Genomic DNA, 16,374 nt, shown 5'->3' on the forward strand with positions numbered 1-16,374 from the left:
ATTTTTAATTTAATTTTATTTAATTTTATTTTTTTTTATTTTTTGAGAAATAATGGTGTTCATCATAATGGCTTGCAATCCTTAGATAAATTTTTAGTGAGTAAAATTTATAGGAATGTATGCTCAATCACTTGCAAGTCACAACCTATATTTTATTTGTGTTTAGTTCGTTGTATTTCTCGATTTGTTTGCTAAGCAAGCGAGCTGACCTTTTTGTTATAACTCGATTTATAAACGAGTCAAACACGAATAAATATTTCTAATTCTTTCGTGTTCTATTCATTTTGACAGGAAATAATTAAAGAATAATATTTATTTATATCTTTTTTATATTAATTTTTATTTGTTTTAAAAAAAATGCTAAAGTTTATTATTTATAAAAATGATTTGGATGGTATAATTATAAAATATATAAGTATAGGTGATGGGTATGTAAATAAATAGGATTTGAGTGGCATGCTTGTATGTTTCCCTCAAATACTAAGATATATGTAAAAATGCCCCATGACCATGAGTTCCATGCTTGGCTTTCGCAATCCGCATGCAATGCCACCCAAATCTCCCAAATTTTTAGTCCCACATCTCCTAGGAGGAAAAAATTTCATTAGGAATACGATTTAAATGTAAAAATGAAAACAAAAAACTCATGATAAAGTGGAAATGAAAAGCCTCTTTATTTATTTCAAAATTAATCCAAATGCTACAAAATCTATCCTCATGAAAAGGCATGAGGATGACTTGTCCTAATTTTTTGACAACGTTTGAATGTCTACAATTGAAAATAATATCATATCCACAACCATCTTCATGATCTCTTCACATGTATAATCCTTCGAGTATTGCTCAACAATATTTTATTTTTGAGGTCGATTGTGATTTATTCATTGAGAAATAGATTGCAATGTCGAAGAAGGTGGGATTCATGTGTTATGATTTCACCTCTCGTGCCTCTGTATATGTCGCTTATCTAACTTTCTTATTAGGGGGTGGGTTTATCCTCTGGAGCGTGCTTATTGAGCGTAAAAATCTTTTTTTTTGTTTTAGGCAAATAATGTCTTGTATAGTTTTATATGCCTAACTTATGCATGTAAAAGGGTTATGTGTGATTGATGTCGTAAGGCACACTTGTTGGGTTGATCGAGTGTCATTAGTATACATATGGTCATACTTTTGTAGCCAAGCTTTTATTAGGGTTTGAAATGATGCATCAATATTGATGGTGTGGAATTTGGCTTTGTTGAGGAATGACATGAGTTTTAGGAGATACTTGAGGTTATTATATCTCCCTCTAGTTGATGCGAGTTGTTTTCCCTTTAGTATCATATATAGGAGGTGAAGCTTCCTTATGAGCCCTAGTGTTCATTTTTAACCTTAAGATTCAATTTTAAGACACTACAGTAGAAGTGACTTCCCAATTCATAGTTATACTTTTTAGTTCCCCATTCCAAATTTTTAGAAAAAATTAAGGGAGAAGCTAACTCTGACCAGTAGGCATGGCTTGACAAAAGATATACTAGTGATTAGATTAAAAACATATGCGCAGTAGTGTTATATAATCTCTAAATATTGTGAATCTTGAAATTTGCCTTTTTTAGTTTTCAAAAGTAGGAAATGCAATCAATGGGGTCTAACAAAGTGAAACAAAAGAAAAATGTCATGGTGAAGTTATTCTATTAGTAGGTGAATATTGAAAATAATATTGAAGAAATCGTCAATATTTTTAAAAGTTTATAATGAACTTTAAGAATCATTAAAGGATTCCTCTTCTCCTTTTGACACAAATATTCAATATGTCTTATAAGGTTGTTTTTTTCGATAAAAATGAACTCCTTAAAATTGATATCAATATTTTATGTCATTTCTAGCGAAAGAACCTAGTGCATGTCAATATGATAGAATCTTATTTTTCTTCTTCAAGAATGTATGGGTTCATTTCAACTTGTGAAGCTTTGTCATATTAAACAAAGGCTAACATTTTCTCAAATAATTTTGAAGAATATTCTGGGTTAAGATAAATAAAACATTAAATTGCAATGCATTTCTTCCTTAAATTGAGTATCAACCCATAATGGTAAACCAATTTATGAAAAACCTACTACGAGGATTGAATACATAATATCTAAGAACTTAGGATGTGAGCCTTTTGCATATGTTGTTCAATTCAAATAAAGGACTTTACAAGTCAGCTAACTAAGCTCCTTTTGAAGTGTGCCCTAGATATTTCCTCAAAATATATTGAGTTTAAAGTTCTCTATAGACAAAAAAAAAAAAAAAATTACTCTAGGAGTTTAGCTGAAGGTTTCAAAAAGTCAATATTTTAAAAAGGTGAATGTTCAAAGGGTGTACTCTGAGTTAGAGGCACACTTTGATAATACTCTAAAGTTCAAGACATGAGAGTGAGAGAGAGAGAGCAAAGTCTTTAATTAATAGGTCTTTGTTCATGTCAAATACATGTCACATTATGTGATGTCACGTTATCACACCTACTCATGAATTAAGAATGTTCAACTAGGTGCTAGACATGTATATGATTAAGTCTCATGTCATTATGAATTTAAGTAATATGATGAAGAATATATATCAAATAAAAGAAAAAAAAGGATTAATGAAGAATAACTTACTGTATTTTTATTAATTTTATTATAGAATAATAACTTATGAGTGATGTCAAAATATTTTTACTTTTTGTTAGAGATAAAATAAATTCATTTCAGAAGTATTTTAAAAATATTTTGTTGTTTTGACATTAAAATCATTGTTTTTCCATCATTTGATATTAGTCATCTCGAGATCTCTCACACACACACACACATATATATATTATACATGTCAATTATATACATACATATGTCATGCTTTTTGTTATGGTATAAAGAGCCAATATATTATGATGTTTTCATGAGAATAATCCACTTCAAACTTTAGAGCATTTCAACTTCAAATACTCTTATATGATAGCTTAGCATGCTTTAATGCTCACATCTCATGAATAAATATTTTACTCATACAAACAAATATATCAATTTATTTTAAAATCATAAATATAACATAATTGCATATATTTAAAGTTTTAGATGTAGGCTATAAAAACCTCAACTTTAATTTTTTTATTTTGGGCTTTGCTCATCTATTTATGTATTTATATAATTCAATATCATAATTGCATAGAACTATATGTATTAAAAATATATTTTATATTAAAAAAGTTAATATTAATGATATTTTGTACATGACCTTGAAGATAATAATGCTATAAAAATAAATGAAAAATGTTAAAAAATGATTAGAAAACAAAAGAGTGATAATTGCAATCTCTCCTTGCGGTTTCCCAGGTGGCCGGGCTAACGGACGACCGGTCCAGAAACCGAACCGCCGGGTTGACTGACACGGGTGTTTTTGCAAATTTATTATTTACAGGGAGTTTTTTGATCTAATCCACTCAAGTGCAGTAATGCTGCTCTCGCCCTCCTTGGCATGGATCGATCTGCAGTGATAAAAGGGCTGAAAATACCAATAAAAAAAAGGAGAATAGTAGGAGGAAGAAGAAGAAGAAGAAGGGGGTTCTCTTTTCGTGCTTTTCCTTCTCTACCCCTGCAATCTTCGCCCTCGATCCGACGTGAAAGTAGGAGCTGTGCTTCGCCGCCATTCGGATCCGAAGACCGCCATCGGCTAGCAGTGGTTACACGAGTCGTTGAACTGCATTTCCGGTACCGGAGGGGCCGGATGATGGGGGGATTCGGTGGGTTGTTGCCGATGGAGGGCTGAGTTTTGCTGATTCGGCGACGTGTTGCTGGAGATTGAGGTGGACGGGAGCTCGAGCGAGTTGGGAATGGCGGGAGATTCGATTGATAGGAAGAGTGGGATCGGATCTTAATGCTTGGTGAGGGGTGTGGAGAATGTCGGCGGCAGCTACGGATAATGCAAGGAGTGGCCATGTTGAAAGGGATATCGAGCAGGTACTATTTCGACGATTGGTTCTTTCAGCTTTGCTACTGTTGATATTGCTGGAATCGTATGTTTTCGCCATTCTAGTAGTTTGAGATGCGGTGCTGGTTGTGGATGTTCTGGGGAAGGGTAGTCCGTTTTGTTTGTTTTAAGTTACGCTTGTTGAGGAAGGTTCTGATACTAGTGAATTTGAGTCCAAAAACGGAGGGATGGAGTAAGTGGAAGTTGTTTAAATTTACATGAATTTTTGTCTTGAATCAATAAATTGGACTACGTTGACTGTAGCTCGCTGCGTGTTTTCAAGCCTCGTAAGACTTAGGCGATGACATGCTTATGCAGTATCGGTAGAGATAGGTTTTGACGCTGATGATTTTTGCACGTATTTTCTTGGAGCTCTTTTTAGTTCTTGGGAGCTAACGAATGGTGAATTGTCTAGCTATTATCAAAATGAGACATTCTTTTGCGTTATCTGTTGATTTTATCCGTGCTGATTTACAGTTGCTCAGATTGAAATCTGTCTTTTTATTGTTTTTCTTCGATTTTAAAGTTGGGCTGAGATTGTTTGTGTGCGGATTGTAATTTGGTTGGTGATAGAATGTTTTGTAAGGTAATATTGTCCACATTCCAGTCTCTTTTCTATCGTGGAGTTTACTAATATTAGGTCTTCTGCGATCCCTTTCATGATGGAAGTTATTGCATCTGTTATCCTGTTCTTATCATTCTTCTTTATGGCTAAGTTACATTTACCTTGAATTGTTGAGAAGCAAAATTTAGAAGATTTATACCGCACTTATGGTAGCGTGCTGATTCATGAAGCTTTCCAGGAAGCAGCTAAGCTGCACCTTTTGTTTGTTTAAGATACACACGCTGTAATTTTGTACGTTCTTTTGGCGCTCCTTCCATGGATTCAAGATCATGCAGAACACATTTTTAGAACAGCTGCCATATTCTATTTGCATTCTAGGATATTGTGTTGCATTGTCTGTCATGGACAGTATACAACAACAACAACAACAACAACAACAATCCTTTTATTCCTATAAGTGGGTCGGCATCTGTCATGGACAGTATATTCCCAGAAAATTTGCGTTTCTTTGGTTTGTTGATTATGATTATAAAATTAAGTTGGAAGAACTTTATGAGTAGATTTCCGTGCCACCAATTGATAATGCTTCATGCTTAGTATGAATTTATGACTTGTTAGCACATTGCTATGACCAGAGCTATTGTGCTGGTTGCAGAATTGTTGTGTAATTGCATGCAAATAGAAGGAAATGAATGACTCTTAAATGGCACTTTGAACGCATTTCTTTAATTTGAATGTTCTTGAATTTCAAAGGTTACGTCTAACCTTTATTATATGGTAAGATCATCTCTCTTAACTATTTTGAGATTTAGGAATGGATAAGTCATGAAAGTTAGAGGGTGGGGCTGCAGGGTGGTTATGTTATTGTCATTTAGAGTCAAATGTTCAATTTATAGAATATTTTTTTTGTAAATGCAAAAATAAAGCTGCTTACGTCAACTCTTGCCAGTTCTTGCATTGGTGATGTATTAAGCATGCCCTTAATCATGAATAAATACATTTTTTTATTCTATTATTAATTACTCAATTGGCTTAATAAATTTTAACATTGTTGCTAGTGAATGAACAATAAGTGACATCATTCAGGATTTTGTCTAACTCACCAATTTGGTCACCTCACGGAATTGAGTTAGAAAGGTTGGATTTCAATTTTTTATGAAATGTATTCATTTGGAAAGGCTGGAATTTAGATTAGTGCCACATTATTCAGTTCAAAGTACTTGAGTAAAATCAGTGTTACAGGGCATTTAATTGTACTGGTTGGAATCAGATTCAGATCGAGTACTTAGATTTAGGATGGGATATATCAAAGGAGTTTCCCTTGTAGCTTTTCTTTGTGCGTGTGTGTTTTAGATATATGCTTGTGTAACTGCTCCGGTATATGGCATTTATGTGCACTTCGTTATGTTTTCCCTTTTGTCAAGCAGAATCTTTTAATTTCTGTAAGCTTTTATTTTTCATTTTCCATGTTGCTATTCTTACATGTAGTTATCTTTTGGGACATTTACATACATACCACACAATTCTTATGTATTTACATATCAAACACCAAAGCATTCATATTTACATGCATACCACTCAAATCATTAACATCACATCAAAAATACCACCATCATTATCTTTTCAAAAGTGAATACACATTTTTCATGCATAAGTTTATGACACCAAGATGCCATGTGTAAATATCAAATTTTAGGTGCTAGATATGTAAATACATAAGAATTTTGCGGTATGCATGTAAATTTCCTTTCTTTTATAAGTGATTTTTCAACTAGAGTAACTATATTTTATGAATCTAAGTGTTAGTGAACAAAGAAGTGTCTGACAACATAGTTGAATTGGTTGGTTATGGTAGAAAGGAGATTGTAATGTTGGATGAGTGGTAAAACTAGGAATAGTGAGTTTGAAATAAGTAAATGCAGGAGATGGTGGGAATAGTACATTTGAAAAATAGATAACTGGACTGGGCATAATACAATTATGATATAGAATGTGAAATAAATATCAAGGAAATGGATAAATCAAAGCTAGCAAGGCTAGATGTTGCGCAAAAAAAAAAGGCATAAAATATGGTTAATACATTTAATAGCACTTGCAGGAATCAATAGAGAAGAAAAGTAAAACCAACTTAAAATAATTGGAAAAACTATAATGATGATGATGAGGGTGGATGGTATTGCTTTTAAGTTAGTGTTGCAGCTTACTTTTTGACATTTCATATATCTCAATATGATTCATAGAATTTTATGCAGATTTATCATGTATGCTGATTGCACTTTCCACCATTTGTAGCATACATTAGAAGTTAGAAGTCTTGCCCCTCAATAAATGATATTTACTTATTGTCACTTTCCTTGCAGGCTATTACCGCTCTTAAGAAAGGAGCATATTTACTCAAGTATGGGCGAAGAGGGAAGCCCAAGTTTTGTCCATTTAGACTGTCTAATGTAAAGTACTATACTCAACACCACATTTTTTCAACTATAGTCTCTCTTCAATAACCAGTTTCTTTGAACGTACATAATTCTATCATTATATTACATGTTTTGTTTGAGAAAGATATGTGGTTTGAGTGTATCTTGCATGTCATCTTATGCTGGAAGTTTTCATCTCCCCCGGACACTTAAATCTGTAATTAAATAGGTTTTAGCTGTTTTTTTTTTCGTAATTGCATTCAACATGGAAGGCTATTAGAAATTCAATTCGAATCTAGTGAAGCCTTTCTTGATCTTTTTATACGTTCCTGTCATTAAATGCTTTCATATATTTGCCTCATGAAGTGGTCAATTTTAATGAGAATAGTAAAAAGCATGGACTTTTTTAGATAGTGCCACATCTGTTTCATGGAGAAAAGTTGATACCGAAGTTAACCCAAAACACAATAGGAAAAACAAGGTAGTTACAATTGACACACTTGAAGGAAAATAACAACAGACTCAACAATCTAACTCAAATTAGGGTGGATTTCGAAGTGGTGATGGTGATCGGTGAGGGGTGGAAAGTGGTGGGATGGTGGACAAGGTGATTGACAAGTAGAAAACAACAAGACAACAATTCTCTAAGTTCCGGACAGCAAGTAGCAGCAAATGTCGACGTCACACAACTGTCTGGGATGTTGGCAGAAGAGGGGGCTAGAACAACAACGATGGTGAATATAGAGGCTGGAACAACAATGACAACCGGTATGGAAGACAGGAACAACAATGGTAGCACGTAGGAGGGGCTAGGACAACGAGTAGGTGGCAGTAAAGTGTTTTAGAATGGCGGGAACAACAACCAAGGTTGTATAGGGGTTTTTCACTTGTCCTGAACAACAACGAGGCAGCAATCGAACTGGACATGGGTGTGGCTTGAATAGCAACCAAGGCTGGAATAGCAGCCAAGGCTGGAATAGCAGCCAAGGGACAAGGAAGGTGATTGGAAAGCAGGAATTGTAGAAAACATCCAAAAGAGGTTGTTCTGGGTGGTTGCAACAAGGAAGGAGCGGCCAAGAGCGATGTGGGAGGATGTGGAAGGGGATAAGGGAAGATAATCACCACCTCTGGAGAGAGATACAACCGAGGCACTACCCAATGTCTCATATATAACCCTTGAAGGGAGAGAATGGTTGTTGAAGGCTGTTTTTTAACAAACTCACGCCAAAACCTAACCCTATAACATCAAAAACTCAAATATATAATAATAGGATGAATAGGATTCCCCCCACCCTTGTGGGAAAAAAGTCGCCAACACTTTGAAGAGCCGGTCGACTCTCCCAGGATGCCTCGATCGAGCGGTTAAGGCGTGTCAGTCGCTCGATCTGTTGGAATCCTGCGTTTGCTCCCTACACAGGAGACACCCACGTTAGTCTTCGGAGAGCTTCAAAGCTTCTGTTTCTTCATAGTTATTACGTCAGCCTCATTAAAGGTGGCAAAAATCTTGCCAACTCCAAATACATCACTTGTAGGTATTTTCATCCCAAAACATATCCTTATAGAACAATTATCCATCCAATTTAAAACAACTTGAGCTGGAGATGCACGACGATGTAGATTCTCACGAGTCAAATCTCGAGAAAGTAGATTTCTAATCCACTCCTCCCATTCGTACTTTGCTGGATGTGTTTGATAAACTGGTTTACCAGGAGGAATAAACATTAGGATGAAATCTATGGTAGGTTGGGCTATACTAAAGGGCAGCCATTCAGGAGAGGGCTCTTCTTCTTCAACTTTGAAAGAATCTGGATCCTATTATAAGGATGTTCCTTCCTACAAAGCTCTTGAGGTGATTTCCAAAACTGTGGTTCATCCATCATGCCTGATCAGCTATTGATGGGTATAATGCTAAAATGAATTGAATACCTTAATGACTCCATATGAGCTTCTAGAAGTGGTACAAAAGAGTTTTCTCAGACATACTAGACATCCCTCAACAGAGGCAACTCTTGAAGCAGTCTATATATTTGAAAAGTCTGAATTTCTCTAATTTGGGATTGCTCTGTGTCTAAGATCGGTATCTCATACTCATGACCTTGATGGACAACTAAGGCAAATGCTTTTGATGCTCTCTCAAAGCTTGCAAAATGGTAGCTCGAGACACCACAATCTCATACTTTGTCTAAATGCTCCTTATCTCAAACTCACTATATTCTAGAACAATTACTCTCAAATCAACTGGAGTCTCTTGGAATTGCTGGTGTCTCTGCATCGTCGGCTGAAAGTTGAGAATCCTCTATAAAATCTTCATCTTCTTCTGGATCACCGTTATCTCTTCAACTGCTTTCTGATCAGTGAAATAGATCATTTTCTTGGTTGTGCAAACTGATTCATTATGCCAAATCTGTTACTTAAAATATTTCTTGACTTGGATAAATTTAGGAATGTTGGTTGGCTCCACATGTACTCCACTCAGAAATAGTTTCTCTTTAGGGGAAGTCTGCTTAGATGCTTCACTCGGTGTACTCTTGCTACTCGATCTTTGGGTTGGACTCTGCCTGGAGGTGTGGTGGTCATCCAATGATATTGCCTATTCTCTTTTGAATCTAGGATCTGCACATCCTGTCTGTAATGAACTGGTAGATGCTGGTGCTGCATCTCTCGCTTCATCTGGAACCAAGTAATGATCTTATTTTTTCTCTCATGCTGCTATATATGTTTCAAATTTTGCTATCAAAATAATTCACTCTTTTATTTGCTTGTATCTTGTTTCACTATTTCGTTATGTGAGACGTCTTAGCACTCAAAAGACATATTCCAAGGTTTAGAGCCATTCGTTGATCTCATCCGGATTCATGTGCGCTGTCAAAATATTGTATATCCACCGTTACTTCAGAGTCCTAACATCTCATATATTTTAGGTTAAATCTTCGGAGTGGAGGTTCTTCATCTCTGGAATCCACATGGTGGAAGAGATTTACTCTATTTGTTCGATCTAGCAAGTCATAGTTATTGCTATGGCTGACCTGTCCAGATGTTCTCATTTCCTCAATTTCATCGAGTCATTGTAGCACTTAGCAGAGTTGTTATTATATTTCTTCCATGGTAAACTTTTGATCGGTGTTCAATTATTATTTCCTCGGTGGTATGATTAAGGTTCGGTTGTGGGTAGGTCAAAAGAGGTGTGTAGGGATGATATAGGGTGGTAAAGAGAAAATTTAGGTAGAGATGCTAGAAACCTTAAGATATGACTAGAGTTAGATTAGCTCTGATACCAAATGATATCAGAGTTAATTCAAACAAAAATAGGAAATGTAAAAAGGCAGTTACAACCGACACACTTGAAAAGAAATTAACAACAAACTTAACAATTCGACTCAAATTAAGGTGGATCTCAAGGTGGTGGTGGTGATTGGTGAGGGCTGGAAGGTGGCAGGATGGTGAACAAGGTGGTTGACAAGTAGAAAACAAGACTGTTTTTTCAGTTCCAGACAACAAGTGCGTAGTAGATATCAGTGTTACACGGCTGTCTGGGATGATGACAGCAAAGGGGGAGGACTGAGACAATAGCGACAGCGAAGATGGAAGACAGGAACAACAATGGCAGCAGATACAGAAGACTAAAGCAACGATGGCAGCATGTGAGGGGGCTAGGACAGTGGTTAGGTGGCTGTGGAGTGGTTCATAATGGCTGGAACAACAACCAAGGCTGCAAAGGGGCATTTATCGTGGTCGGAACAACAGTGAGGCGACGAGGGAACTGGATATGGGTAGTTGGAACAACATCCTAGGGGCGGGGAAGGCGGCTGGGAAGCAGGAACTGTAGAAAATAGACAAAAGAGGCAGCTGTAGTAGAGAAGGGGCTGCCAAGAGCGATGTGGGAGGGGATAGGGGAAGATAATCACCACTTCAAAAGAGAGAGATATAGCAGGAACACTATCCAATCCCTCTGATACAGTCCTCGAAGGGTTAAAACGGATGCTAGCGGCTAATCTAAACAAACTCACACTAGAACATCAGAAACACAAATATATAATAATAGGATGAATAAGAGTGACCCCTATGTGGGAAAGAGGTGCTAAACACTTTTAGAAGAGCCGGTCAATTCTCCTAGGATGCCTGGAACGAGCACTCCATGTGTGTCAGTCGTGGGATATTCAGGAATCTCGTGTCCTCTCCATACACAGTAGAGTTCCGCATCAAAAATTACGGTGAATATCAATAAATATATTGATATTGGCTGTTAAGGCGTGTTTTCAGGGCATTCTTTTTTTGAAATATTTAATTGCTAGAAGGAAAAAAATGTCGATTCAACTTAACAACAATTAATGTCATTATTTTTAAAGGACTAAATGTAAAGTGAGGCACAATTTTTTTCCTTCAATGCGCAAATTGAGAAGCAAGCGGTAGTTTTTAAACTAGAGCGCTTCTGACTTCTATATCATACATATGTTATATGCATATACAATTCAATTAATTAGTCAAACTTAAATCATATTAGGTAATGATTTTGAACAAATATAACGATGCATTTAATAATAATAATTTTTAGCTATTAAAAAAATTAAGGAAAATATGATTCTAAAAACTTAAAAATCAAGAATATTTTTGAAGTGTGATGACCAACTAAAGATTAAGAGATAGAGTTAGTGTCAAATATAAGGGTTCGACGTTCGTGGAACTTTGAATGCCGCAATCCTGAAATTTTTGTACATGGTTCTGTGGAATTATTAGAAACTGCGCGGAACTCTGAAGCTGCAATTCAAATTCCTGTACATCACAGATCCCGATCACGAGTTTCTGTGAAAGTGATGTGAAGCTCCTTTACGCCACTATCCTGATTGTCAGTTTTGATAAAAAATGGCGCAGAACTCCTTTACGCCACATTCCTTCGACTTTCATGTTGTCTGTACTACACGATCTCTTCGTTGGCTTCTCAACAAAAAAAAAAAAGTGATCTACAAGCACTGTATGGCTCTATCCCCGCATTTGCATCCCAACTAATTCTTTCCGCAACTATATCAGACGTTGTGCTTGAACGCGATACCATCATAATTTTCCTAGCTAGTCTTATCTCGATTGTATCGCAAGATAGGCAATCTCGTCGGAGGCTTCCCAACCAGCTGTTATCGTTTTTGTATCGCAAGGTCGACCCCGTTGCTCACCTTCTGTGCGCATCACCTTGATCCCGTCCTTGGCTTCCTAGATCGCACAATCACAATCACAAAGTGTCACTCTACGCTGAGATTCGGTGGTTATCCCAAAAATCTACAGCTCGGATACCAATTTGATAGAATTCTTTATAAAAATTAGGGAAAAACAAATATTTTAAGTCTCCAAACCTAAACCCACCAAACTATAGCCAAATCTTGACCCAACCCTAATTCCCCCTTGCTCATTTTCAAAATCAGTAACCCCTATATATTTTTTAGGCAATTTAAATCAACCTCATACAACCTCTTCTACCTCCCAAACCAAAATCCAACAAACCAAATCTTAACATAATCTTAATTTCTCTGATACCAGAGGAAAACCAAACCATAAGAGAAATAATTATATTATTGCTGAACTTTAACGAGGTTACAAACAAGGACTCTTGACACTTAGGGAAAATAGCAACATAAACTGAAAAAAACACCCTAAGACGGAGTCCATGGGGATAGTCGGTGCCTAGACAACTGGTAGAGGTCAGTTAGAGGGTGGCTGAGAGGGGGAGGAAGTCGAAACTAGTTCTCACAGAGCCAGATCATCAGGAGCAAGGGGGATTGTAAGACTAGTTGCTGGTTAGAGGAGGCTGTTGGGAAGTTGGGGTACAGATATGGGAGAGGCTGGATTCCATGGGGTGCGGATCTCACGGGGTACAGGTCAAGGCAGAGTATGGCTTTTTTGTTTCTTCAATAACTTTCAGCTCAATCTCGGGCCACATTCTCCTAAGGTTCGTTTTATCAGAGTGATACTCGGATAAATGACAAGATTGTGCACAATAATCTTTAGAGCTAAACCAGGCATTTAGGAATAGCTTCAAGCAAGGCATTCCCAAAATCTCTTGAGAATCTCAATGATTCTGCTAGCTATAGAAGCAAATAGGATTTTACTAATTTAAGTGGGAAAATGATCGTCAACTATGCCTAAGTTGACTTCGCTCAACTCATCGATGATTGAAGAGAAGTCATCCTCCAACTTCGGAGGGGCCTCCTTGACATCAAGTTCCTCATCATGAGAGGTAGAGCCCTCACTAGCAAGAGGTGAGGAGACTATCAAGAATGAAGCACTATCAAGTGCAAGTTAAGGCAAAGGATGGCTACGAGGATTTGTGGAGGCTGCAACAAGGCTTGTAGGAAAATTCCTTTAAGGATATACGACAGGTGGATTCCACAGGGAGGGGAAGGAATAATGGGATATGAGAGGGAGTTACGACAATAGGGGGAGGAAGGGCTGCAGTTGGGTTTCATGGAAGAGGAGGAAAAGCTGGTTGCAAGGGAAAGCCTGGGCTGTTGGTGGTTGGAAGCATGGGGGTGCAGGGAGAACTAGCATACGACAAAGAGGGGAGGTGGAGGTGGAGGTGGAGGTGGAAGTCGTAGAAGATAAATTACCAACGGGGAGAGGGATACAGCCGGATCACCACCCTAACCATCTGATGCAACCCTCAAAGGGAAACTAGGGCACTGACGGTTGTCCTCACAAATCTGAAATAAAAAACAACATAAACAACTTTGCTAAGACCTAAAAACACATATAAATAGAAGTGGGATGGGCTGGAAATGAAAACAGGAAGACGTGAAAATTCCCGCCTAATGAAAATAGGGGTGGAGGGGGCCGGTTCAACCCCCTCTCTTAGCTGAATTGTTTTGGGCCAATCCGGTTCAGCTTTTGGAGGAAAACCCTGTGCCATCCCGCTTGCTTTTTTTCTCTAAATATTTTCTTTGTACCCTAAAACAACCACATACACTCTCTTTCACCTCCCAAACCTAAACCCACCATGTCATAGCCAAATCTTGACTTAATCCTAATTTCTCCTTGCCGATTTTCAAAATTAGCAACCCTAAATATTTTTTTCCGCACCCTAAATTAGCCGCATACATTCTCTTTCACCTCCCAATCCTTAACCCACCAAACTAGAGCCAATTCTTTACCTACCTAAATCTTAAATATTTTGTTTTGCACCATAAATCGGTCCCATACACCCTCTCCTCCCCCCCCCCCCCCCCTCCCCCCCTCCCCCCCAAAAACTTAAAAAACTTAACTGTGACAAGTGCCGAAACTTGATGTCCCTCTAATCCCGAGAGGTTACAACGGCTTCGCCACTTTTGACGTGGCCGACTTGATGCCATATCATGAGGAGTCAAAAGCTTCGACAGATGGGGTCGAAGCTCTTTCAACTTTGATAGTTGATCCTGGGGCTGGGAGGGGACCCCATACCTGCTTAGTCCCAAGTGGGGTAGAGTCGGTTGACCCTCTCTCTAGGGCCAGGGTTGCTACACACTCCTATTAACAACAAGGGTATTTCTGTCTGTTTAATTTTATTAGGTTTATGTCATTTGTTGATTATAAATATGTGATCGTTTATTGTGTTACGGGTATTTTGTTCAATTGAGTTTTGTGAGGGCATATAATTCCTTTGCGGTTCACGGACGGGGACTAGTTTATATCTATGGCGTTTGGTGGTGACAATTGTTTGCCTCTGTTGTTGGTGGTGACATTCTGAGTTTCAGGTAGTGATTTTTATATCTCGACTGATTGCGAGGATAGGAAACTCTTGTCTCTTGTATCTTTAATTTGATTGATGCATCTTGTCTTTGTTCTGATTATTTTTTTCTGTCTCGGATTTTTTTCTTGGGCCTTTTCCCTTCTACTTTATCACAAGTGCTAAATATTCTAATAGCATGGAAGATGTTATAATTTTTATAATATGGTCTTTAATCGCCGAAGACATTTTTATCTTCTATCGTATGAGTTAAAGCTCTCGACTCTACTATCAATATAGTTAGTTTAATTTTGTTTTCAGTGAGGGCGTTTGAGAAATTAGCTTTTTGAGCAATAAAGCTTTTTTCAGTGATGTTTCAGAAATAACTTTTACTAGGACAATTTTTGGCTGTCTTTGGTTCTCTCCCTATGTGGTTCTCTCCCTATGTGACAGACAGAAAAAAGAGAGCAATTGGGATTTATCTTTTGTTTGTTCTTTTTGAAATCTTTTAGCCCAACATTTATTTAATGATTTTTCATATTTTCGATGGTGTTTTCCATTGAAGTTGATTTCCAGCTTTGGATTTGACATTTTCTTAGCTACTATCTTTTTCATGGTGGTTGTTGCGATCTTCTTGGTACCTGCAACTGTCTTCTTTCCAATAGATCTTTCACATTTTTTTTCATCATTTTGTCGGATAAAAATTAGCTTTTAATATCCATCAACATAGATGAGGGTCTCCCTTTCTTTTCAGCTTCATAGAGAGTAGAATCTTAATGCTTTCCATACCAAATTGAATGTTAGAATGGGTAGAGAGTTGTGTGGAAAATGATTGATTGTACGACTACATTTTCTTATTTTATTGTACCTGAAAAATAAGATTAGAAACTTTACATAATTAAATTAGAAAAATAACTATTAGGAAATGAAATAAATTTGAGAACTAATCTTGATTGATGTATATTTCAACACATATTAACTATCAGTTGTGAATGAGATCTAGTACAGTTTTCATGTTACTGTGGTCATACTTTATTTTTGCTGATGAAAAAGATGGATGTATTTACCATGCTGCCTTATTTTGACAATTATTTATATGGTTAAATCAGTCTTCAAACACTCACCCTTACCTATTAGATGCTTCAGCTAGAGTTTTACTTTTATATTTTCATAGCACAGAGCTCATGTAGGTTTGAAAATTTTTTTTTCCAGGACGAATCCATGTTAATATGGTTCTCAGGCAAAGATGAAAAACACTTGAAACTTAATCATGTTTCCCGTATCATGCCAGGACAGCGAACTGTAAGTCAAATTATATTGTAATTATTGGCTATATCTTGTTTTTTTTGGTCTAAGAAATACATCAATAAAAACATGTGCTTTTGAAAGCATATTTTTATATGTATTAAACAGGTAAGCTGTTTAAAATATTCATGAAATCTGCAGTGTTTGTTTGTTTTTTTTTAATCAGATTTGTCTCGTCCTATGTCTCTTTTTATTCACTGTTTCTAATTGTTGTACGAGATGAGATGGTTATTGTTTTAACAAGATATCTAACAATATTATGAGAAATTCAATGTGTAAGGCTGTGAAGTGAACTATAAGGAATGACCAAAGGAACTCTTTTAGTTTTGCTAAATTAGATTATGTTAATAAGTAGTCTGAGCCCTTTTTTATTGTTGTTAATGCTTCAGACTGTCACAAGATATCTATCTATCTATCTATCTATATATATATATATATAT

General features: G+C 36.7%; 1 protein-coding gene across 1 annotated transcript in view; it reads left to right on the forward strand.

Moving 5' to 3' along the window:
- The first annotated feature begins 3,506 nt into the window (after positions 1-3,506).
- The window catches only part of LOC110037509, a 44,031-nt gene continuing 31,163 nt past the window's right edge, over positions 3,507-16,374 (forward strand). The window contains exons 1-3 of the mRNA XM_020742170.1: positions 3,507-3,956; positions 6,892-6,978; positions 15,842-15,931. Coding sequence (XP_020597829.1) covers positions 3,897-3,956; positions 6,892-6,978; positions 15,842-15,931 — 237 coding nt within the window. The 5' untranslated portion in view covers positions 3,507-3,896. The remainder of the gene's footprint in view (positions 3,957-6,891; positions 6,979-15,841; positions 15,932-16,374) is intronic.

This window comes from Phalaenopsis equestris, unplaced genomic scaffold (genome assembly GCF_001263595.1).
Source record: "Phalaenopsis equestris unplaced genomic scaffold, ASM126359v1 Scaffold220451, whole genome shotgun sequence".
NCBI lineage: Eukaryota > Viridiplantae > Streptophyta > Magnoliopsida > Asparagales > Orchidaceae > Phalaenopsis > Phalaenopsis equestris.